This window comes from Chiroxiphia lanceolata, chromosome 3, assembly GCF_009829145.1.
Source record: "Chiroxiphia lanceolata isolate bChiLan1 chromosome 3, bChiLan1.pri, whole genome shotgun sequence".
NCBI classification, from domain to species: Eukaryota; Metazoa; Chordata; class Aves; order Passeriformes; family Pipridae; genus Chiroxiphia; species Chiroxiphia lanceolata.
In genome coordinates, this window is record NC_045639.1 from 54,458,875 (window position 1) to 54,484,851 (window position 25,977).

The 25,977-nt window shown below is 39.6% G+C and overlaps 1 protein-coding gene across 5 annotated transcripts in view; it reads left to right on the forward strand.

Moving 5' to 3' along the window:
• The first annotated feature begins 751 nt into the window (after nucleotides 1-751).
• The window catches only part of SNX9 (sorting nexin 9), a 60,453-nt gene continuing 35,227 nt past the window's right edge, over nucleotides 752-25,977 (forward strand). For 2 of the 5 annotated variants that reach the window (XM_032683066.1, XM_032683067.1), the window contains exons 1-4: nucleotides 752-903; nucleotides 19,356-19,442; nucleotides 21,768-21,842; nucleotides 24,268-24,390. In XM_032683066.1, coding sequence (XP_032538957.1) covers nucleotides 892-903; nucleotides 19,356-19,442; nucleotides 21,768-21,842; nucleotides 24,268-24,390 — 297 coding nt within the window. In that variant the 5' untranslated portion in view covers nucleotides 752-891. Of the gene's footprint in view, nucleotides 904-1,452; nucleotides 1,551-11,533; nucleotides 11,630-19,355; nucleotides 19,443-21,767; nucleotides 21,843-24,267; nucleotides 24,391-25,977 lie in introns of those variants that run through there. The other 3 variants (XM_032683063.1, XM_032683065.1, XM_032683064.1) reach the window with 2 other exon arrangements.

Sequence of the window (25,977 nt, forward strand, 5' to 3'; positions counted from 1 at the left end):
CAGGCCAACCACTATACATATACAAATGAGAAGCTGCACTTTTTGGATGGTGTAGTACTCTTCATGATCACTATCACTGGATTTTCATATTCCCCTTGTTTTAGCCTCCCATCTCGTCTCTCCTGCAGGCTGGAAATCAAGTGGGGTCACAGTTTTTATGAGACGGTTGTAGAGCACCCAACAGGAACGCTACCGACCTTGAGCAGCTCCTTGGGGCTGTTTATTGCTGCTGCTAACTGCTATACACCAAGGCCCGGCTGCAACAAGTCAGGGACAACGCACAGCCCACTGACAGCTGCGGATGGAGCCTGGCCGGGGGAAAAATCGCTTTCCTTACTGTACAGTCCCTTCAAAATTTCCGTTCAAAAGCAACCGAGCGGCCGATAACGCCTGTCTGCGGGCCCTCTCCCCAACGCGAACGACGATTTAGGGGCAAACACTGACTACAGGGTGAAGCCGCTGAGGGCACCGGGTGTGGGGGGCACGTCCGCCTACCCCCGCACTCCGGGGACTGGCGGGGCGGCTCCTCCGGGGATCACCGAGTGCCGTGGGTGCCTCCCTCCCTCCTGCGGCCCTGACGGAGAGGCGGCGGACAAACAGCCCCGCCACTGCCCCCGGGTGCCGAGCCGAGCCGGGGGACAGGGCGGTCGGGGCGGGGGCACTGCCGTCCGGCTTCATCCGCCCTCGCCGGCCCCGCGCCGGGGCTTGGCTGCTGAGCTGCCCAGCGGCCCCCAGGAGGCGGCGGCGGCGGCCGGGGGACGCTGAGGAGGAGCCGCCTGCGCGGCCCAGCGGCGGCGGCGGGCGGGCCGGACACACCGACCGACAGAGCAGCCGCGGCACGGACGGACGGAGGGAGGGCAGAGCGGGAGCGCAGCCCGCGCCGGCAGCGCCATGGCCACCAAGGTGAGCAGAGCGCGGGGGTCGGGAGGCGGCTCCGGGGCGCCCCCTGCGCCGAGCGGGCCCGGCGGAGCGGCCGGGCGGGCGGGGGTCCCGCGGGGGACGGGCGGCGTGTCGGGGCCGCGGGAGCCGCTGCCCTGCTCGGAGCCTGCCCTTCGCCTGCGGCCGCGGGAGGCAGGAGGGAGGCAGGGAGGGGAGCGCCGCGCTCGGGCCTCGCCGCCGCCTGGTCCCTGCGCGGGGCTCAGCGGGGCAGCACCGATCCCGGGGCGGGGGAAAGTTGTTTTCTGGTGTGTTTGTGCCCCGCTGGCCCCGCTCCTCGCCCAGCCGTCCCCCGCTCGCTCGGGGCGGCTGTAGGGCCGAAAAGCTGGCGGAGGCCGAGGGTGCTGCTCCTGCAGCGCGGGCGCCCCTGCCCTGCTCCCACCGAGCCGGAGAACCGGGCGGGGGCGGGGAGAGGCCTCGGCCAGCGGCGGGCCCCGGTCCCGGGTGTCCCGGCTGCCCCTCGGGGCTGGGACGGGCCGACCCGACCGCCTCGCCCTCCTGGCCCTCGCGTCGCGTCAGGGCAGCTGATGCTGACCCCCTCGGGTGGATCCGGGGGAAGGGTGTGCTGTGTCTCTTGTGGGAGCCCAGGGTCTGCACTGTGCGACCTCTTAATAGTAAGCTCTGATTTTACACGCACGCACGCAAGAGGTAGGAAGTTAAATTATACTGTTCAGTTCTTCAACAGTATCTGCTATTAATGCAACACTCAAAATTAGCTTATCCTATCTGAAACTTTCTAAGTAAAAAATATTTGTTTACTACACTGGTTGATGAAAGCGTCTCTGCTTGTGTAGGTGTGAGTTAACATCCACCAGCAACTCATCTGTGACTTGTCTAAGTATCTCAGGAAGACTTTTTTGGTATTTGAAGTATTATTTTGAGTCACCTGACTCCATTAGCTTGGCTAGCAGTTTTAAAACTTCCTTTTACTGAGGAAGTGCACTATTTGTGTTGTACTTCTCAGTGCTGAAAAAATTCCACATCTTGAACTTGTCAAAAAGTAGCTGTCTCTGTAACCATGTACGTTGATGTTTACTCATGTTTTAGTAAACTTTTTCAGTAGCACAGGGAAATTGATTCTAAGTTTCAAAACCACTTAGGCAGTTTTAAAAGTGTCAATATAGTAAAATTATGTTCTGTTGAGCTTTTAGAATATTGTTGATAGACTTGATTTTAGTACTGGTGATTTCCACTGATTTGTGAGATGCATGTATGAATGATTTGTAATCAGCCTAACTATTGTATGTAGCAAGAACATGACTTCTGGTGCACATACACTGCATGATACACAGCATGTTAGGCAGATATTGTACTAAGCCAGTTTACTGTTTCTCTCCTCACTTTGAGGTGCAGTATCCTCATGGGATCCTGTGTTGTGGTGAACACACAAAGCCATTTTATTCATACATTTGGAAATTTTCACTTTGCTTTTCTTTAAATATTTTTTTGGAACTGTTATGGCCCCACACTGAACGTGTATAATTTCTAACTTCCTAACTAGAATTGGCTTGAAATCAGGTGGTGCAGGTTTTTTTCATTCTACACATTGCAAGTTATGGTAATGTGCTTTAACTTAGGGGCTAAAATTGGGAAGTGGTAGTCAGTAAAGACTTGGTATTTTATTGTTATTATTTTGTTATGCTGGTAACTGAGAGCAGTAGTGAAGAGAAGCTTACTTTATTTTCTGTGAGCTCTACTCAGGAGATGGGTCCCTCTCTGCAAATGGCCCTGATTTGGATTTTAATTTTTTCAGTTTGTGAAAACATCAGTGATAGTAAAGCATACATCGTTTTTTGAGCTGCATAAGGGAGTAACTGGCTCAAAAAACAGTTTTTAGGAAATCGGCCTACTAACCAGTCACCATTTCACTTGGAAAGTAAATTTTGTTTTTTAAATTGGAAACAAACTTCTCACCTTCTGCTTGTGCTCTTTCTAAAATGACCTATTTTAAAAAGAAATATGCAAGGTGTATTTGTTTTGTAAGTGAAATGCTAAAAACCCTAAACTGTAATTAGCTATCTGGAGTATAAATTTTTTGAACTTTAATGATATCAAATCCTATATGGCTGGTAGGGATGACTGACAATCCAGCCTGGCCTATGTTGCTTGGGCTATTAGCACTTTCTGAATTAATTCCTATTTAAACTAAAATATACTTTCCAAGGAAGGCTGTGGGAAAATTCAGTCTTGATTTGAGTGCTTTCAGTGATGGAAAATTCAGTCTGTCTTTTTTTTTTTTTAACCATCCACTCTCTTGCTGCTGGATGCTTCTTTGTTTTGAATTGAAATTTGCCCAGTGTCTGTTTTCATTTTTATACTTTTGTCTACAACATTTACAAATGTTTGTATGAAAGGGTTAGATTTCCTGGGGATGGAAGATGCAAATCGAGATTTCTTCCACAACTAGCTTGTAAACCCTGGTCTGTTTTCTTGCCGCCCACTTTGATAAACCACAGCAATTAAGTTCCTGGAGTTTTCCAGTGTGAAGACGTGATCTACAATTGTGTAATGTGCTGGCTCTTCCCTGTACCATTCAAACTCAATGCATTTCTTACTGAAATAATAAAAACTTTCAGGGGAAAGGACTATTATTTTCATACCAAGAGGCTTTTACCGATACTTTCCTTGCATATTTGTTAACTGGCAACTTGGTAGGGAGTCTATTGTTGAAAGGGGTTGTCGGGGCACTCTGAAGGCTGTGGAGGCTGTCTCTGATGCCATGAGCTAAACCCAGTCTCCATTGCTCCTTCTCCTTTCTCGCTCCTCATCCTGTGCTGACGTACATGCCAGGAGTCAGGCCTGCCTTTCGAGCTACAGTAAGTTGCTGAAATAGCAAGAAATTCACTGAACGGAAACAGCGGGGCCATTTTCTCAAGTTCTGGGGAGTTACAGTAGCGGAAAGTTTGCTTAGAGCTGATACAAAAGGTTGAGTAGGATGGCATAGTTGGCTGGGGGGAGACTTTCATGGTGAAGGGGTACAAATATAATGAGGGATAGAAATATAACTGGGAAATGGATGATCTGAGGCTTCTGGAGGCAGTTCTTTGGTTGGCTAGATCCTTACTATAACTTGGCAGTGGATTTTGTGGTTTGCTCAAGGTTACGTGCTCTAAAAACTGAAGCAAGCGTAAAAAAACCTAATCAAAATAAGAAAAAAAATAGATGGTTTAGGAGAAGCTAATTTCCAAAGTTTTACAGTAATTTAACTGAACCTGTCTTCAGAGGTAAGCAATTTCATATCCACATTTAAGAACTGATTCTTTAATCCAGATACTTTATTTTGGATGTTTCCTTCAGAAACAGAGTTAACCTTACTAATTCCTTATTTTTAACTGTGCATCACAAATGATAGTAGAAAGTGCCTGAGCCTAAAAAATTTTCAAAACTTGGTCGCAAAGAAAATGCAGTATTGCAAATGTGTTTCTGTGATAGTTGCTTACAAAAGCTGCAGATGAGATTCTTACTTTTCTCTTTATTCTTTCTTGATTGCTTTGGCCTTTCCTCTTCTTTCCCCAATAGAGTTTGCAAAGCCCCAGCTTTACTCATGCCCTTTCTTTTGTTTTTGAGTTTCATTCAATAGGGAGAACTAGAAATGCCAGGAAGTGATATGCTGGCTTTTAAATAATGTGCTCCCTACCTCAGTCTATTTTTAGACTTATTTTAAAATGTAGTCAAGTCCTTTTCTTGAAAAGGCTGATGTTTTGCCATTTGTTAAGTCCTGATTTCAGAAGGAAGTGTGATGTTATTACAAGAACTGGATAAGTTATGGCACTCTGATGGGCAAGACAGTTCTTCTGGAACCTGTGCTGCTAACATACAGTGAGAATTTTAATTTCAAAGTTGAAGTTGGAACTAGAAGCTGATTTATAGGAGTAACACCATTGAAGTTGGTGACATCACTTTCACAAGCAAGGTATTTCACAAGGCAGCTATTGATAAGCTTCATGAGGTTAAAGCCTCTCTTAGTGTCAATACCAACAGTTTTTATTTTGGGACTTTAGGGGCACTTGTATCTCACCATTGTGTTCTTGATTGTTCAATGGTTTGTCTGCTTTGAGAACTCATTTAGGTGATTCTGTTTGTAGGACTGGGCCCTTTTTGTGGGAAGAAGTCGCTTGAGATGAAAGCTTAGACTGAATGTTCTGTTCTTTAAAGAAGATATAACTTAATGATACCTCTACAACATGGAAATGCTGTTCAAGGCTCTCTTGTCCATCTAATCATGTTTTCTCTTGTGAATGCCACTTACCAGGTATAGTTGAATTTAGCATGATTTTGTAGTTGTGGCGAGGGAAGGTCATGATTTACATATGAAAATTTCAGGTAGGAAAAGGTAACAACACATTAGACTTAAAATAAAGATTATTATCCTTTAGTGTGTTTCCTTCCTTCCATCTTTCTTTTTGATTCTCTGTTGCTCTCACTAGTGTAAGGCTTCCCCAAAGAAGTCCCACATGACGAATCTGTATGTTTGCATTATGAATTGGTCAGAAACAATTCTTTGTTCTGATTTGCAGCTGGGAATTGAAGCATCTCTCTGTGTTAAACCCTTTAAAATACCCAGGCTTTGTGTTCTGGAAGTATGCCTTCTGTATTGTCATAACTTTGGAAGTAAACTCCTCTAGGAAATCTCATCTTAAAAGAATATTCAGTTAATAAATCTTAATTCATCTGTGAATTGGGATGAACTTCTACTATGCAGATCGCTTCATAATCCGTTCAACATGTTCCATTATTTAAATTCATTATTTAAATTTAAATTATTTAAATTTATTTAAGACATAATGCAAAGAATGAGATCACAGTTGATTTATATATGTAAGATGTGATGGAACAAAACTAATTAGGTAAAGTAATAATTTTGATTTTTTGGTCTTAATTATGTGGAAAATGTTTGGGTTTTTAGGCTGCGATTAAGTAGATGTGAAAATACTTCCTGGGCTTTTCTGAGTATTTTGGTTTGGTGGTTTGTTTTCTAAGGGGCAACAAAATGACTATAAAAGGTGAAAATATTTGGTTATGCAAATTTACCACAGATTCCTGACCTGTCAAAGGGGTGAGGTGTTAGGATGAGCACGAGAACTGATACTGTCTAATTTTATGAAGACACAGGTTTTCTGTTCTTTTGTCTTTGTCAGGCCTTATGACTTTTTCAAAGGTTCAGTGATAAGTGGGTTATGTTACATTGCAGCAGTTACTAGTGCAAGGCTTCTCATTTCTGTGCTGGAGAGCTGGTGGGATTCTATGTGATGCTGTGCTTGGATGATGATTCCTCTGACTCAGTTTTTCAAAGTTGTTATTTTAAGCACCTAGGCATTGAGTCATCAGAGACTCATTACCAGAGGTCGTCATTTAAAAACATGATTGCAGCAGCTAAAGAGAAGGAAGTCTGGTATCAGATGTCATAAGCTTCTTCTGGTTTATAGATTCAGTGATTCAGATTTTCACTCTGGTAGAATTTCTCCATACATTGGTATTATTTCAGCAAGAAGGCTTTACAATTAACTGCGGCTTTGGAAAAAGCTTTATTTTACTCCATTCTTTAAAGGTCTTCCTCTGTGAATTATCTTCCCCTTAGAACCTCAGATTTTCAGGTCAGGAAAAAATTCCTAGAATATAAACAGAAGAATGTGTGGATATTCAATAAACTCCTCCTTTAATTAGTGTACCTGGCAAATTTCAGAGTTTACAGAGACCACCAAGGGAAAAATAATATGAGAATTTTGCCATTTTAAATATATGGATTCCTTCCTATATTAAACTGACAAGCAATTGCAACATGGATGGTGTTGGAAGCAGTCTTGCAAAGCATTACAAAAGCAGGTAATAGAGACCAAAATAGTGAGAGTGATTTGTTTCAACCAGCCCGCAAAAGGACAGATCAACATTTAGTTATCTAAAATTATTTTAAATAAATAGGTATTGCAATGCTCAGCATTTAAAGCTAAACTTCTTCTATTTCAAAGATTGTATCACAATTTCATTCAAAGTCACTTTACACTTCTCTGAGAGCTGAAAATCAGAACTTGTGCTTTTACTTTCTTTAGTTGTATTTCTGCTTTCTCAGCAATTTATGATTGGAAAAGAGCTTCCCAAGTAACACGAAGTTCAAAAAACAGAGCAATCTTGTAATAGTCCAATAAGCAAAATTTAAGTGCTGCTGAAGAGAAGCAAATATGTGGATATTGCTTACTGGAAAAATTAATTTAAGCTTCTGAGCCTTATCCTTTTTTTTTCCCAAAGCACTCTTTCTCTTTGAGCTTCATATGGATAAGAAACCTCTGTCGAAAAAAACAAAAACAAACAAACAAAAAAACCAAAACCCAACCAACCAAACAAACCCCCCCCCAAAAAAAAAAAAAAAAAAACAACCAAAAAACTTTTAAGACCAGAATTATTTAACTTTGACAGTTAGTCTTCTGTGAGACCCACAGTAAAGGGAGAATGGCACGAGGGACAGCTCTTCCTGTAGGGAGCTGCCATAACGCAGGCTGATCCAGCTGTTGTGTAGTCGCAAGGAAACATTCAGGACATGACTCGATATGAAGGGCACATGAGCCGTCCTGTGCTAATGACAGGGTGCGTGCTCACAGTAAGTGTGCTGGTAAAGTCAAACCAGCGACTCTGCGTCGTGAACGTGTTTTTTGTGGGTTAAAGCTCTGTTTCCTCCTGTATTTTGGTGCAGCTCTTCCCCCCCAGGCCCTGCCCCTTAAAGGAAGCCACTTTACAGGAGGGGTTTCCAATGTGCAAAATAGGTGGCTGGAAGGAGGAGGAGGCGGTAAGGAGGCAGGCAGTGCAGCTTGTGGGAGGTCTCTGGGGAGCCCAAGCAAAACAGCTGCTTCTGAGGAGGGGTAGCCATGTCTGACCTGGGGTTTCTGCAAGTGGGACTTGCCCAATCATTCAGTTTAGCTCTTGGAAAAAGTGGGACTGGTGTACTGGTTTCTTCTGACTTGTCATTGAGTTACTGACTTCTACTCTGAGTTGCCATCTGCTCCTCCTTGGCAAGGGAACTGTTGTGCTTTTATTTTGTGTATTCATATGGTATCTCTGTTTATACACAGTAGGTTTTGGACTTGCTTTCCTTTTCCCAGCCTTAGGAGACTGCAGTACTTAATGTTCAGAGCAAAAATAAGTTGTCCTCTCAGTTCAAACAAAGTGTTTTCTTTCTTGGTTGATAGAACAAAATGGCTAATTTTCAAGAACTGCTATAAAAATTCCCTTAGAATAGCTTTAAACTGTTTCTCTCTTCTGTATGAGGATTTTTTTCTTTACAATGATTATGTGAGTGGTTTCCAGAAGGAATACAATTGATATAAGACTATTACATTTATTGTTCCTTCTAGTTCTGATTTAAATCCTGATATTGCCTGGAGAGCTTATACAGTTCACATTTCTTCAGCAGTAAGGTCATGCCAGATGAGGTGCTTCATTTCACCCTACAGCTTCATCACATTTGAGAGTCAAACCTAAATGTTTTATTTCCTCCACTGCATTAATTCTTTTTTGGGAGTCAAGGTTTAATTCGGTAATTGAATATTGCAATAACATATGATAACATAATGTAATTAGTCCTTACCTAGTTACAGCACAGTTCTTTCAGCAGTACTGTAATTTCCTCCCTTAATAGCCCTGTATTTGTCCTCTGAAAATGATTGCTTATGGAATACAAAATTAAACATCTTCCTTTCTGCAAATAACTAGACCATAGTCTTGGAAGTTTGTATGAAGGTTGTTGAATTACAATTTTTTTATTGGTAGCTCTGTCACATTCTGCCAAGCTGCCAAATTTTCTAGTAATTTGTAAGGAAGCAGAACTTCAAACTTACTTTTCAGACTTCTTTGATGCTTTCTGTCACTGTAAAGGTGTTGTTGGTACAAGAAAAGTTTGTGTGCTGTCCTGTTAAACTTTAAGTGTTTTATGACTTAATCCATTTCTGTCATTCATATATCAGACATATATCTCCTTTTTTTTGTCATTACATCTGTTCAGGAATTGTTTCTCTTATTTTTTTTTCTCCTTGTTTTGAAGTGTGATAGGCCATCACTGCTAGTGTGCACGTCATTAAATTGCAGGTACTTACTGTCCAGTTAAAGTGCCAGGTGTTCTCAAGCCAGGTCAATGACTGAGCTTTGCTTATTTGAGCTGCCATTTATCATGACCAGTTTGTAACTTTACAGGGTCCTGTGCTTTTCAACGCTGCTGACAGAAAAGCTTAAAATAGCTCTAGGCTTGGATACATTAGAACCCCAAAAATGTGAACCTTGTTCGTTTCTGGAATAAAGAAGCTTCCTCTGATAGAATGGTAGTGCATTGATGTTGGTATAACAGTTTCCTCACTTGTTTTCATAAAAGTAAACACAGGCTTTCATAAAGAGGTGTTTCTAATAAGAGCTAAGACATACCAAAACATTAGTATATTGATTAATGTTGGTTACTCAAGTAACAGAGAATTTAGCAGAATTCTATGTTGAGAATTTGTTCTGCTGCATTTCAGATTCCTTCCCAGCTGCCTTCAGTGAACATGCAATAATACTTGTTTTCCTGTTAGTATTTACCAGTGTTTGGGACTTCAAAGTAGTACAGCTATTCCATTCTGTATTTTATGGGTTAGGTTGTATTTGAAGTAGCATCATTTTAACATGCAGATAGTTTGCTTTGCTCGGTATTCATTTGCTCATAGACTGGCCTGTGTAACTGGTACATTGAGATGCACAGTGTGTAATAGTGTGCTGAGTCTGAAAAGGCTTGAAGTTCATTAGATAACCTTAGTGAAACTTTGTGCCTCTCCAGTTATTAGGATAATTACTGTTTTTTCTAATCTCTGCTCTCATAGAGGCGATGCTATTGTGTGTCTACAAGCTGTCTTAATGAGTAGGTCACAATGTGGCAGTTTTTCTGGTGAATGCTGCAGGCTTTTTCTGAAACCTTCACCTCTTAGTGGCTTTGTTTTCTGGGGACAGAACAGTGAGGGTACAATACTGATGGCCCTAAAGTTTCAGGCAAACATCAGGGGACTTGACACAACAGACTTCTAAAACACACTGTTAAACATTGGTTCAGCAAACAATTGCCAATGTTGCAGTTTGATTTCAGAAACGCAGTAATGATTAATCTAGGCAGAGATTTTAATCACACTTGAGATAAATGCATCCTGCCTAACATCCCTAAATACAAACCCATTCTGTATTTGCTGCAGTTGTATGTCCTAGTGAAACTGGAATTCATGTTCTCAAATTTAAAACTGTTTAGTCCCCAGTCTATTTGGAGATCTGGGATAGGTTGGTATCCAGACAGGAAAATATGAGGAAGCCTGGGCACTTAGAGCAGTGTAGGTAATTGATTCTGAAAAAGAGCTGGCATCATTGGAACTCCTTACAGTAAAAGATTTGCTGTACATTTTTAATAACTGATAACTTGTTTATAAGTAATGTTTTAAACAAGAAAAAAACCTTCAGGTGCTTAACCCAACTGAAAGCTCAGATGTGATTCAGAGGAGTATCTGAGTCAGTATTTGGAAAAATCTCTAAATCACATGAGTGTTGTGCATGTATTTCTGCAAGTGAATTTCCCTTGCTTCTGTATTGCTTGAGTGCTGGGGGATTCTGTTACTGGGTTTGACAGTACCCCTAAATAAGCCTGTAGGAACACTACAAAAGGTAACCAAGCACATCTTTTAAGAGTTTGTGATGGTTATTTTGAAAGTATCAGAATTTGAATACTGCTTTTTAAAACCATTGAACTGCTTATAGATAATCCTCCCACTTTAACATTCTTAAGTACTGTTGTAAATCTGGAAAATATTGCAGTTTCTCTTTGCTTTTTTTCATGCTGTGTGGCAGTGGTTATCTACCCACCTGACTTATAACTGCATGAACAGAAGCTGTAATTTGTTTTAACACCTTGAGGTTTTAAGATCTGTTACTTTCTAACACTTTTTAAGAAATCTCAGTCACTTGAGCCCTTATACTGCATTGATAACTTTTAGTCCTAGATGCTTGAGATGAAGAAAGGGCCTCCTGTGTAGGAATTCACTTGAATGCAAGTTCTTGGTGTGCATGCTGCCTGTAATGCTGGCCAGGAGCACATTTCAGTGGGCTTTGGGATGTGCTGATGCTTGCTTGCAGGTAGACAGCTATAAAGAAGTTCACATTCTGTGAATCAAAAATAAGATATGTAACCAAAAATGAGTTAGACTAGCCTGAACAGAGTTCAGATCTTCTTTCCTGACCAAGAAGTGATTTTCAACAAGACAGTACTGTGTGGTAGATCTAAAGAGCTAACCTGTCCTCGCTGAGGAAAACCCAAATTGCTGAAGAGGCTAGTTAGTTATTAATACTATAGAAAACATTTCCAAGTCTTTTTAACACTTGAAAACTTGCCTATTCACTTCTTTCTTAGACAAAATTACACAGAAATGGTTTCAAGAGAAGCTTATTACACCTTTATTCTAATTCTGAAAGTGCCAGTGGTTTTGTGCTTTTGTGCTTCGTGTTTTGTGCTTTTTGGAAACTCTTCATGTTTTGTTATCAATTTACTTCCAATATGAGATGGACCTTTTAATCCAGTGTGAATACTTAATTAAGTACCTGACTGAAGTATTGTAGGCACATGCAGCTTCTGAGGCTGAAGGGAAGCTCCCTGTTCTGTGTCTCCTCTGTCTGCAAGCATGTTTTATTAGCAGGAAGAAATTATGCAAGTCCTTGTTTCTTAGCATTTTCTCTGTATTTAATTTGCTTCTAATGTGCTTATAGTCAGTGGTGTTGATTTCAAATGACTAGCTTCAGGCTATTGAACTTATTTTAGTGTTGAAAAATTGTTCAGAGGAAAGTGAGCCAGCAGATCAAGAGACATTTTTAATGTGAATTTCTAGAGTAGTGTGAGGATCCAGCAGTTACAGCTGGTGAGGGAATTCAGTGTAATAATACGTGAATATTGTGACCTCTCTTAGTCCACAAGTGTGACCTCTCTTAGTCCAGACTGAACTTAGTTTCATGTTTTGGATGAGTTTGCTTTAATGCTGATGTTGCTGAAAGCAAAACATAATTGTATTAGAAAAGAAATGTAATACTAGAAGTTTTAATTAAACAGGTGAATTTTATTTTTTGCATGTTGTTTAATAAAATCATAGTATCAAATGTGTCTGTTTTTTTCAGGCTAGTAGGTTTTTTCCTAAGCAGATATTGAGCACATACACAAGAAAAGTGAATCTAGCATTATAGAAGCAATATACATTTTCTCCATTTGCTCTGTATTAGTTAAAAAGATAAACATTGGTGTCTTTTTTTCTTTATAATAAATCTTGTCATTTTAACCGGCAGTTTCAACTATAATATATAATCTCTTGTATTCCTAAGGTAAGGTTTCTGTAGGAGTTTGTTGTAGAAGACAATATCTCTAGTGTCCTCTTATGCTTCCATCGTCAGTTTTTTGTTTGCTTCTTGTCTCTTAGGGAAAGCCTGTGAGAGAAACATGTGGAGATTTCTTTACTGTGGCAAGACAGAAGGTAGCTGCCTTTTCAGGCTGAGTCACAGGCACTTGGAGAGCCACTTGATATTTCTGTATAGACTATTCAAACGCACACTTTGCCTAGCAGTCTGATACAGTTGTGATAGACTAAAATGAAAAGGCATTTTTTGTCAATTCATAGCCCCAGGTGTTTCCCTTATTATTAGTATAAATTTTTTTATACATTCAAGGCCAGGTTGGATGGAACTTTGAGCAGCCTGGTCTCATTGAGGTTGTCCCTGCCCATGGCAGGGAGGTTGGAACTAGAAGAACTTTAAGGTCCCTCCCAATCCAAACTGTTCTATGATTCCATGATTCAATGTTGCAGATACTGCAGTGAAAATCTCTTCAGACTTGGATAACTTAGCTTTTGGAATGAGCTTAGGTTTCAGGATAAATGGTAGGGAAATGGTTAAATCTGCCTAAATGTTAGCCACTGTTGGAAGAATGTTAGTGTCCTCAGTCCTCTGAGGTAGGAAAGAGCTGAGGGGCTCCTGTCTGTATTTCTGAAGCATTTTCCTTACTGTTTTTCTGAGCTCTTTGGACACCAGCTATTTTAAACTTGCAGTACCCTTAATAATATCCACAGTGAGACTTGGCATGTGTTTTGACTTGGAGAGAGTTTTTTCAAAGGTGCATTGATTAAAACATGGCAACTTAACTAGTCTGTTTGAGAATGGTGAAACAAAACAATGGTTAAGCTGCCATTTAGATCCGTGCCTATCCTATGTCATTTCTGTAGCTTCACTGCTACAGTGAAGACAGCGAGGGATTTGATGCTGCCACTTCAGTTGATGGCAAGTCAGATGTCTTGCAGTTGTTCTAAGCAGTAAAATACATCAAAAACAATGTTAGACAGTAATCACAGGGCAAGTTGCCATGAATGATCAAACAGTACAGAAAAGAAAATACAAAAATAATTTTAAGTTAATTGCTTTTTGTTTGCAGAGTATTGCCACTTTATAGATTAATTGCTTAATTTTGAACCATTCTTTTGGATGTAATTAAAATAAACTGCCAATTTCTGAAGTAATTTATTTGCAGCTAGGTTTTCATCTCTATTATTATCTGTCTGCTTCCTCAATTTCTCTGATCCTGAGATCCCAACCTGTATCCCACATATGCTATTTCTATTTTGTTCTCTTAGAACTGCCCTTCAGAATGAATATTTTCCTTCTACAAACAATACTGTTGGGAAAAAATAATTCTGAAAAAAAAAAAAACCTAACCAAAGAAACCTTGCCAAAAATGTATTAAAAAACCCCAAACCAAACCCACATCCAAAAAGCTTGTAGCAGAGAATGAATAAAACAAAGTCTGGGCAGACAGAAATGCATTTTGCTGTTCTGTGTTTCCAGGTGTGATCAACTTACTGCTTATCAGTTTTTCACAAGCAGCGGATTTCAAAGGCTTGTGCTTACTAGACCTACCAAAGAATATTTTTACTAACTGAAGCAGTTTTTATAGCAAAGCTTTCTGAAGTTTATTTGTAATAGAAGTGTTACTGGAGTTACTTGAGGTGATCAAAAGCCCTTTGTTGTTCATTCCAGCTAAAAGCTTAAGCTGCCATCCTAGAAGAAAAGTTCAGCTCTTACTAACAAGGCTATTTAAAATTTAAGGACTTGACTTGCTCAGAAGAGTCCTAGGTAAAGAAAGAGGGGGGGAAAGCACTAATAATGGACTTTTCTTTCTTTTAAAAATGATTTTAATTTGATTTTTGACATTTTACCAGGCTTCCCAAATTATGGTTTCTGCTTTTCCACTGGATGCAGATTTCTCTTAAACCCACACTTATCCGCCCCATATACTTTCCAAATCAGAAGTATGGAATTTGACCTTCTTTCTGTGAATATGGGAACTGTTGCCACCAGCATGAACCTGTAAGGTGTTGCCATGTTGCTGCTGTGATACAGCAGATGAATTTGTGACAGTGGCACCAAGCTACTTAAACCTGTGAATCCCTGTCCCTTGACAACAGCACTGCTGGGTGCCTGAAGCACTGAACTGCTGAAGGGCTAACTACAAAAAGGAAGGCATGCAGTTATTATGAGAATTTCATGCTATGAAACTTTTATGGATATTTCCGTTGTACTATCTGCCACTGCCAGCTGACCATGTGAAGCAGTTGTGGTCCAAGTTTCCTAAACTCTAACACATGGCCGAAACAGATGAACCTACAGCATAACACAAGAGCTCTTCCTAATACCAATGTCCATAGGGAAAGCATTTTCAAAGGTGTGTCCAATTTTTGAATGACTTCTCCAACTTTGGTGCTATAAAGCATACTTTGATGCAGAAGTGTTGTGTTGCAATCAGGAGGTCCAGCATTACAAAAACATTTTGGTTCAGAAGGGTGACCTTCAAGAAAATCCAGTAATCGCTTCATATGGGTCATTAGTCATTCTTATCAAGAAATGCTTAGACAGGGAAGCTATTAGGAAAGCTTCTCTGAGCACAAATGTTGTGCATTTGCTGTTAGCCTGTATGTTATGGATAGAGAGGAATACACAGCTTTCCTTGTCCTTCTCTGTGCACAGCTAGTCTGCTGCAGGGGAACTGTATTGCAGGTGTGTGCCTGTGCACATCAGGGTTGTCCAGCTTGGGGGTAAGTTGCTCTTCCATCTGAGCCTAGTCTTGAGTGAAACACCTTGGAAAAGGCAGAAAGATTCTTATGAGAAATAGGTGCTTCTGTTGCTTTATCATCTCTTTCAAGATTCTGGGGGTCACACAGAAGAGCCAGTGGATCAGGATGTCTGCAGAGATCTTGGATACTTATCTAGTAACTTAGTGTAGAGATAGTGTAACCCTTCATTGGAATTTTATTTTAGTGGCTTTTGCTAGACAACTTCCTTCCCTCTTAATTTACGCTTACTAGTCTTGACACACTGACAGGTATAGTTGCATAGTCTTATGTCTGCTTTCAGAAATAAGTTGGCAAATGCTCTTAGTTTTTTGTTGTTTGTTTTGTTGCTTTTATTCCTCTTAGTTTTTAGTATTATGGAAAGAAGGGTGAGGTACTCAACTGAGACAGAAGTAATAGAAGAAAGCTAAGTCTGCTCCAGGTCTACAGAGGAATAATGCTTTTACTAATCTAGATACTGCTTTCTAGTGTGGAGAATCTGTTGTGGTTTAATATGCTTAGGCATGATTACTATTATAATTCTAAAAAGACAGTAATAGGGATTGATTGCAATGCTTAGAACTTCTCAATGTTAAGAAGCTTCAGACTGTAATAAGTTCAGTAAATCTGTAAATTGGGAAAATGCAGTCCAGTCTTGTAACTACAAGTTAGAACCAGCTCCAAAGAATATTGATATAACAACGAGAGTTACTGCTTTCCTTTCTATTTCCAGTAGCAAAATGTTTGAATCTGTGAAGTTTCTGTAGTTCTTGGATTGTTTGATCGCTTCATTTATTATCAGAAGTAAATATGAAGCACAATAGTTACTGTAGCAAGTATTTTATTTATATTTTTTTGAACTTCTATTTTGAAGAAGTTGTCTTTGTGGTGTTAGTTCTGTGATCTGGAATTCATCAGAAATTCTCATTTTATAAATATTCAAAGTGTCTTGAAGCTTAGACCTAATATTCAATGCATGCATTGCAGTGCCTAGGAGCTAAAATGCTTTTCTTGTTAGATGCTTTTCTCCATGCCCACTTGCTATTTTGCATAAGTTGCAAAGATCTATCTCTAAGCCTTAACTGCTACTTGGATGCAATATTTGTGGCCAGTAAGAAGGAAAAAGCTCATTGCAAAACCAAACCATTTTCCATTTTGTAGTACTTTGGAACTGATTGTTAGAAATTTAAATAGGGTTTGGGCTGAAGCCTCTGCCCAGAGAAGGGCCAGAGGGTTTCCATTGTTAACAGTGCACTTATTAATTGAGAGAAAACATTTAGTCACTTAGTTTTACTTACTTTGGAGTTGGTTGAGTTTATACTATTTTCCCCATTAAATCTCAACAGTAAGGGGGTAGTGTTAAAGCTTACCAGAAGTTCTTAAGGACTTAATTCCCAGCCTAGGCAAGTGAGCCTAGAAATGCAAGTGGAATGGAGAGTACTGGCAGGAAAAGCTGGGGAATTTATTTGAGACATCAGTATATGGATCAGGTTGCAGATTACCTCCAACAGATTACAGGTACCTCAATTCTTAATGCTCTGTAATAATACATTTATGCAATATTGCAAATATTTTTTAATTTTCAATTTCTTAAACTGCAGTAAGCAAAGTTTGTTTGTAATTTTTTCCCCTCTTCTACTTTTTTTAACAACTTTAGCAACCATCTAGAGCAGGTGAATAGATGGACTTTGGCACAAGGACTTTATTAAATTCTATTTATCTCCCTTGGCCTTTCCTTCCCTACAAGCTGAATACTACCAGATTTTTCTGAATAACTTTATTTCCCTGCTATATTCAGGAAATCTAGTATTTGCAACTGTTCTTTTGTTAGACAGAAATATGTCTTATATTTCCAGTCTGGTCATTACTGTGGGATGTTTTGCCAGTTCCTCTGAAGGCTGGTAAAATTTGCCTGTTGCCTTTGTCCTGGTAAACTTTCATCATTCCTGTGAATAGCAGCAAGAACTTAATGCTACGGTGTACTATTGAATAAGGCTAAGAAGACTCCTTGGTTAAGAAAGCTGCTTTCCCCATGATTCAGATGCATAGCCTCTGGGCATTGTGGACTTGCAGATAAATATTAGTAACTGGATAAATATTAGTAACCTGATGTAAAAAGGACATGTTCAACACCTTCATCTACTACTGCTGAGAGAAGAGGTCTGGAGAGTGTTGCTTTTTACACCCTTACTTAAAATGTTCTTGTGTTTCAAAAGGTATGCTGCTTATTCTTATATTTGCATAGAGACCTGATGTGCTGCTGGGAAGAAAGCAGTAAGTGTTATTATTGAACACAGTTTTCTCCTCTTTGTCTCGGTTTCACGTGGCATAATCTGAACGTGTTGAAACCCTCCATTTTAAGGGAAAAGCCTTCATGCAAGGAAGCATTCAGAGTGTTTGGGCCACATGGTTTTCTGCAATGTTGTGCTGCTCTAGTGGAGAAGACCAAGTGTTTGATTTATTGTGCACATGGTTCGGGATAAGCTTTGTCAGCTGAACTACAACATATGTGTTTTTTCTCAGTTCTGTTTTTATTTACACTGAAGTAAAGTATCACTTGACCAGCCAGAAATATTTCCACATAATACTCATGAAATTAAAATGTGGGGGTGGGAAGTTCTGCTTTTTATGGTTTTATGTCAGAAAAAGGGGTGTCTAGGTGGGAGTCATAACAACTTGCAGTTTTGAGACAGGCAAGACTTGATGGTGAATGGTATTTTTTTTCCCTATCACATAATTTGCTTTCAACAGAAATCATTATTGCATTGTCATCTCTATCAGAAACAATTACTTTTTGTTTAGTGATTTTTTTCCTTCCTCTTAACCTCCAAGTACAAGAAGGAACTCTTTGCTGTACAGTGTCTGATGTTATTAGAAACACCAATATAAAATTTTTTTTTGTCTTAAGGTTAATATTTTAACCTGCAGGAACAAACCTCACTTCTGTATGAGCTGAGGTAGCTAAAGCATGTGCTTTAGCAAATGTGCATTTCAAAATGTACTAGGGAAGTGCTAGGGAAGTTGGTGCGTTTCCTGAAGTAAACTTTCTGCTACATTAAATCCTGTATGATCTGTAGAAATAAGGGCTGTGATGAGTTTGATCTGTGTCAGCGCTGTCTGGGAAAATCTGTACCTTTTCTGTTTGCCTTTCCTGACCAATAGCCTAGCTTTCCCTTTTGCTGCTCTTAAATACCCCAACACTGGCATCAATCAGATAAAATAATGTATTAATTACTTCTTGGATACCTGGCTAACATAAAGGCTTGAGGTGTAAATAATAAGACTTTTATAAATTCTACTACTGTGATGAGTTTTATTTAAAGGGAAGAGAAACTCAGATAAAGGATCAGGTTTAAAAGTTTTCTAATATGCCAGTTTAAATGGAAAGCTAAAAATCTGATTCTAGATCTTCCTTTTCCATGGGGAAAATATATATAGTTTCTCTATGCATCCATTTCAACAATTTCTGAGAAAGCAAATATAGTCCCTTTGTAATTCCTCTACTTTTTAGATCAGAAAGGAATTTAATAGAAGACAATGAAAAGATCTTTATAAATATATTCTTAGGTCATGTCACAGTTCTTGGTATAAAGAAGTAAAAATATTCTTTAAATGTTAGACAACTTTGTCAGTGTTTCAAAAGTAACATTTCTTTATGTAGTGTAGTAGCGGAGTCAGTACATAGCAAAGCCTTTGTGCATCTAAACACTTAAAAATTAGGTTGGTTTTGTTTTTCCTTCCCCAACATGCCAATATGTAACAGGCCTACTCTCACTGATTGCTTGTGTGTTTGCATAGTCTCAAAACATAATTTTACATATTACTTTTTATGTACAGCAGTGGTTACTTACATCTGCAGTTATTTGTTTTTCTTTTTCTGAATTGCTTGCTCTATGAAACAGTTCCCTTTACCCAAATTGGAGCTAGAATATGTCTTGTAGGGAAAAAAATTGTATTGTTTGCTACAGTTAGAATCCTTTCCTTCTTCCCCTGGAAAATGTCATATGGATAGTTCTGGACATGGCAGCCAGCCTTGAACTGTGAATCCTTCTGGTAAATTATCTCCAACAAGCTCCACATAACATTTTTATCTTGTAAAGTTTTTGTTACTGTTCCGTTTGGAGTTCAAATCTAGGAAATGGTAGCATCTTGCGTGCTGAGTTGCTCTTCGTACTTTCAGCCTGACCCCACTTACTATTTCTGTTAGTTAAGAATAAGTTGTGCTGATACTTCCTTTGTGAAATCCTCTAAATAAGCTGGAAGGCTCATTGTTATATTCTTTTTCACATACAGGCTCGTGTTATGTATGATTTTGCTGCTGAGCCTGGAAACAACGAGCTGACAGTCAGTGAAGGGGAGATCATCACAATTACCAACCCGGTAAGAAAACCGAGACGGAATCAGGGCTTCAGTGCACTTTCCTGACCTACTTCTAGCAGATGGAAGAAAAATGGTGCTAGATGACATCTGAAGCCATGGCTACCCTTCCTTGAGGAATGAGCAAATAAACTGAATACAAAGAATTTTCTAATAGTTTTGTGGAAAAAAATGCGGTGAGAAGTTTTGGAGGAGAGGGGATTCTCAAATTGTGCCCACACGCTTAAGAATGTGCTCAGCTTTGTTTCCTTCTAAACAGAGCAGAGTACCAAGGAAGAGGAAAGAGCTAATGATGGTGATAACCTTTACATCTGAATTAATCTCTTTTTGTGTGCCTAATGTTCCACATTTTGCGTGTATTAATCTTTCAGGTGCTTGCCACTTGCATTTAAATGTGACATGCCAGCTCTCTTCTAGATTTTGAGTTTCTTAATCAATTACTGCAACATTCCAAGGTTGTTGAACAACTCAGTCCAAATATTTCTTACTACATTTTTGTATTCTTTCATAATTAAAGAAATATGAATAAGGTACAGAGAAGAAGTGGTGAAAATACTATTGATAATACTATCAGGCACTTGTTAAATGAACAGTAGTTTTGAACACTGGTATTTTTATGTGGACATTTTGAATTTGAGTGCACTTTTATTCTATGTAATTCTTACCCTTGATAACAAGGTGTTGATTCATTCTGCTTTTGATTTTCATTTAGTGATATGGCTTAGCAAATAGATTTTGCTTTTAAAACATATACAAACAAAACCCACCTGATTTTAAAGTCAGGTTTTATTTGTTTAATTGTGTAGGAAGCATAGGTTCTGCAGAATAAACTAGTTCTTTGGAGAGCCTAGTCATGTGTAATTCTTATAATTTTTAGTTCCACTGATCTTAAATACTTGAAGGAGATATTTAGTAGAACCAGAACCCTCTTTGATACTGTGCTGTGCTGTAGCAGAGGTTGCATTTTAAACGAGTTCAGGAGTTTAATGACATGTCACAAAAGTAGGACTAAATATAAATAAATAATTCACAACTTTTAAGCTAGTTCTCACTGAAAAGACATCTGTGGATTAAGGCAGTATACTTAAAATTAAGTTACACTTTATTTTATGCTGTCCATGACAGATTTCCACAAAGGCTCTTGATCTTTTTTGAGATGATAAATTTAGACAGCAATAGGGTAAGTCATGCAAGTCCATTGAAGATTGCTTTTAAGTGTAGAAGTGTAAATATGACTTATGGATTTAGATGTCATTGCTCTTGCAGTTTAACCAAGTTAGTTGAATTTATAATCTGAGATGTCTAATTATTTCTATATTCTTGAGTGAAAAGTAAATGAAAGTTGTTTCAATAACTGATCTTTACTGTTTAAAATCTTGAATACATAAACAGAGTTCTGCTAAGTGCAGGATTACATAAAATTTCCAAATGAAAGAACAAAATTGTGAATAAATATATCCATTAAAAAGCAAATTAAGAAAACCTAAAATTCAGTAATTGCTGGCTAGCATGTGTGGTTCCAATTTTCACCCATGAGCTAGCTTGACATGTGTTCCATAAACAGTTTGATTTAAAACAGAACTGAGTTATTCCAGGTAATGTTGTCCTGGAATTAACCATGCTTAACTGAAAAGGTCTGCAGAGGTTTCTTAGTGTATGTAGAACATATGTTTTAAAAAAACAAACAGTATCAGGATGCCCCACTGAGATCAGAGCTGAACTGTGTTAGTTTTTTTTTAACTAATAGCATGAGATCTGCCTCTGAAAATAAATGTGAAGTAGAAAGAGTGTCTCCAGATCTTGTATGGCATGTGACTCTTTTAATCTTGAGAATACCCTTAACATTTTTGCAGGTAATATCTCTCACTCATCACACATCTCTGCATCTTCAATAAATGAAGCAGAGACTTTTACAGATATTACCAATAGCTTAATTCTTTGTGTCTTGTTTCTTTATAGTCTATTGATTAAAACTAATGCTTTGAAATGGACATGATAGTAGCTCTGTTTTTATGCAGTCTGTGTTCAGACAATTATCAGTCTGTGGTTTCATAAATGATGAAAAGTGCTGAAAAACCAACCTTTTTTTCCTCTCATGCTTGCTAAAATCTAAAGTCTACAATAGCTGTGTGAAACTGGCACAGTCTATGTTCTGTTTAAATGAGTATCTGCTGCTTCAGCAGCTTTAAGTGAGTTTGTTCACGGTTATACAGCCATAACTGTGTTTTGAACATTGCATTTGACAGCGAGACAGTGCTTTCTTCTGAGCTGTTTGAAGCAAGCTGTGGGATCCATCTAGCAAAATTATTTCTATGTTATTTCTTCTAGGATGTTGGTGGAGGCTGGTTAGAAGGAAAAAACAGCCAAGGTGAGAGAGGACTTGTTCCAACAGATTATGTTGAGGTAAGTAACTACGCTGCTCTGCACTAGGAAAGTAGAACTACTAAAAAGGCCATCCTCTGGTTTGCTGATCAGACTGAAATGCTCAAACATAAAACTATCAGTGTTACAGCCTGGAATATATAATCATATTTTTGCAACTGTAGCTGGCTTTGGAGACCAGTGCAAACATACCACGCAAAGCTGCTGTGCCTCTTAGTAGTTTCCCAAGAAATACAACAGGAAGTTGTCTGTAGTAAATACTAGTGATCTGCAGAACATGAACTGTTTTGAATCATAATCCAATAATTGTTTTCTTTTCCTATCTGAAGATACAAATATGGAAGTGAAAGGAATAATGCAAGTTTGCACTGGTGTTGCTGTGGCAGATTCGTCACACTCTCATAAATCTCTGGAATGGAGTCGCAGTTCTAGGGCTCAGGATGTGGGATCCCAAGCCCAGAGACTACTCAGCTTATTTTCTTACTGAGGGCCTTTGCTGTCTCTTCAGTGTGTGTTGATCTGTTTTTTGTTTGAAGACTAGTGGTATTGGGTTGGGGATGTGTCATGGTTTGAGATAGCCCAAATTCCAATTCCCTAGCTCCATCCCCCCTCCCACATCTCAACTCAATGTGAGATGGGTTTTTTTTTTTTTTTTTTCCAGACAAAACACAACCAGACTCAGAATGGGGAAAGGGAATATATTACAATGACTATACAAATAAATACTACAATACATTATACACACGACTACAACTATCTCTACCATGACATAAGTATTTACAATGGATCAGATCTCTTCTCCCCTCCAAATAAAAGTCCAGGAGGGAAAGAAGGACAGATCCCTTCCAGTCTCTTAGGGCAGCAGCTTCTTCAGAGTAGCAGTCACTAAGCAGCAGCATCTTTTAAGGCAGCAGGCTCTCTCTGTCTCTTCTGTTTCTTGTAGCAGCTGATAGCTGGATCTCTGCCAGCACACACGAGGGGGGGGGGTATCCCCCTCGGCCACTCGTCTCTCCAAACGAGTGGTCTTCCGTGGGCTTCGTCACCCCAGACAAAGGTCGTATCACCACGTCATATCACGAAGCACAGGGGGTCTTCGTGACAGTCTGGTATCTTCAGGAGATTCAAGCTCCTTGCAGGGCCTCTGTGCCCTGTCTCAGGCTGCGAGCTTCTTTGTAGCTTGCAGCAAGGGAGGGCCTCAAGGCCAACCTCCCACACCGTCCTGGCTGAGCTCTCAGGACGACCGAGCCTCTCAGCTCCTCTCTGCAGTGCATGTTGCACTTCAAGGCTCTTTCAAGTAAGAGTCTATCAACTTCCTCCTTCCAGGAGGTCTCAAAGGAGTTTTGGGGGGTCTGGTATCAGTTCTTACCCCCAAGAACTCTGTAGAACTCAGCTGCTGACTCTCCTTCCCTCAGGTCTCCTTCCAGGAGTCCCTTCTCTGGTGCTGCATGTCTTTGTTGCTTCTTCGGTTCAGTTCTGGCTGCTGCTTTCTCCGGCCACTGCCACGGCCACTGCCCACGATGGAGAAAACATCTCCCAGTATAACTATAGGCACCTAGCCCAGCATTATGCTGTTCCAGGTCCCCACAGGCCCAGCTGGGGCTGGGGGGCCAAAGCCCCCCCTGTGGGGCTCAGAGCCCCTTCCTCGTGGCTCACAACATGGCCACCTTCTTCTAACCCCCTAAAACTACAACTCTTCTCTTCCGGTCTGGTTGTGGTATGTTTACATTTTTTGCAGGAGCGCTCATTGGACAGAAATTCAAAACTTCCAGGGGTTTCCACCCCTTGGGGTCTACCACTTTTCTTATCCTCTGGGGGAAAACAAAGTCCAAACCACTACAGGATGGAATGGGGATCTCAATGCAAAGACCGGAACCTGTTTCCCACTTGGAGGGCCTGTGTCTGTATGTCTGCAGGTTGCCAGTTAGGTGAAGACTCTGGCAGCCTCTTAAGGCACATGTCTCCCTTCCTTCACCAGTGCTGTGTTATTTAAAAAAAAAAAGTGGGGGGGGAGGGAGGGGAAAAGCAGGACTATGCTGGCTCACGTGGCCTTGTGTTTTTATTCATTTGATTAGCTCATGGTCTTGTAGATTTTGGCTCTCCAAACTTACTGTCCCAAATTCATCCTCTGAGTATTGAGTTCCCAGTCTCCAAGCAGTAATGTTAACAAACTTTTTAATCCCTAAGGAATTTATAGATAGGTGTCCACTGCCACAACAATCTTGTGTGTTACAGTTAAAATGCAAACCAGTTCCATCTGTTGTGGAAGTAAATCTTCCAGAACATCACATCAGTTTCTTGTATAAAGTTCTATTGAATTTGAATTAAAAAATGTTATATGCAATCATCTTAAAATCTAGTGATATGAATATTAGGATGATTATATATGATAAAGCATAATTTGATTAATGGAAGCATGAAAAATCTTTTGCAACCTTTTCCATTCCAGATTATAACTGAAGGTGCAAAAGACGGCATTAGCTGCGGTAACTCGTTAGCTGACCAAGCCTTTTTTGATTCCCTTTCTTCAAATACAGCTCAGACCAACTCTGCTGCAAAAAGCACTAATCAGGTATGTCTCACAGTTTTTCAGAGACAGTGGGCATGGAAAGTTTTTTTGACGTAATTGCTTGCAGTACCATATTTGTGAACCCTCATAAAAGTACTCAATAAAGTAATTGTGTTTTCATTAGGGAACAATTTGTTGAATATTGATGATATGTCTGACTGCTCACATACTGTCACTGCTGGAAAATTCAGTAGTCTTAACACTTTCAGAAGTGGAGCGTTTTTATTCTTTCCAGTCTGCAACGATATAAATCTGTGCCTACTGCAGTCTCTGGAAGTGCACTCTGAGCAAATTCATCTCTAATACAATTGGATGGTCTATACATCATCAGCCAGAGTGAATGTCCCACATGTAGGAAGTTAAACATTCTGAAGTCCATAGGTCAACGGAAGAACAAAATCTGCTTTTTTCCAACAGCAATACATAAAGGTCTTTTGTGTTGGAAAGTAAATGCTTTACTTATTGTAACAGCTGGGGGGACGCACCTGCTTTGTAGGTCAGTTAAATATCAGTTAGTTTTCTTAATTGCACCACAGGACTTTGACATGAAGTGAGATCTTTTGAAAACTGTACATGGGGCATTTTTGTATGACAGTGAATGTAACAGTTCATTGACTGTATAATGTTTGATTTGTGCTTCCTTGTATTCAGCTGGGCAATGCCAGGATTGTTATTCTGTGATCACATGTTCTCACTAGAGAACTCCAGAACTCACTGTGACTGTCTCAATGTTTATAACTTTTTTTTTAATTGATACCCAGTTAATATGTAAGGCTAAACACAGAACTTTGAAATACCTCATTAATTTCTCATGTCAGACTGAGCCAAAAGTATTGATTATAGGTTAGTTTTCCCTCAGCAAAACTTACAGTAATTTGAAGGTAGAGTGGAGAAACCTCTTTTCTTCTGTGCTGTCTATTATCCTTGCCCCATTTTTTCCTGCTATAAAGTTTCTAGCAAAACTTTACTTTCGGGGAAGCTTGAGATATTTGCAGTAACTACTTTTGTCAAATCTGAATACTGTTTCTCAGAAGAGAAACATATAACTTAATTTGATCTAGGAAGGCTTACTTACTAATATAATAAACAGAATATTTTGAATGGTGCTAGAGGTATCTGTGACAGCTTGTTCTGTGCTTAACACAAGGTACTTGTGCTTGTAGAAGGGGAGAAAAAAGCTCTTGCCTGTGTAGAGGGAAAGGTTAAAATAGAGGTATTTATTATATTCCAAATAATAGAGAATTACTATGGCAATATAGTCTTGGAAGTTACGTTTCTGGAGGAACAAAAAGCTTGAAGATATGGTCACTTTGCAATGTTGTTTACACAGGGTCAACAGTATACTGTGCCTATAATACATACAAATTGCAGGTATTTCCATAGTAAGTTTTGGAAAGGAGCAACTTCAGGCAAACAGCTTGTCTCATCTGCATCAGTGCCCTACTCTTATAAGTGTCCTATTCCTTTCAAATGCTATGTGAAACAGCTGGAAAAACCAGTGTACCACAGTGCATTATAGTAAAACTGTATTGCTGACATTAATAGGAGAGAGAGAGGAGGAGAGTGTGCACCTGGATGCAATCAAGGCCA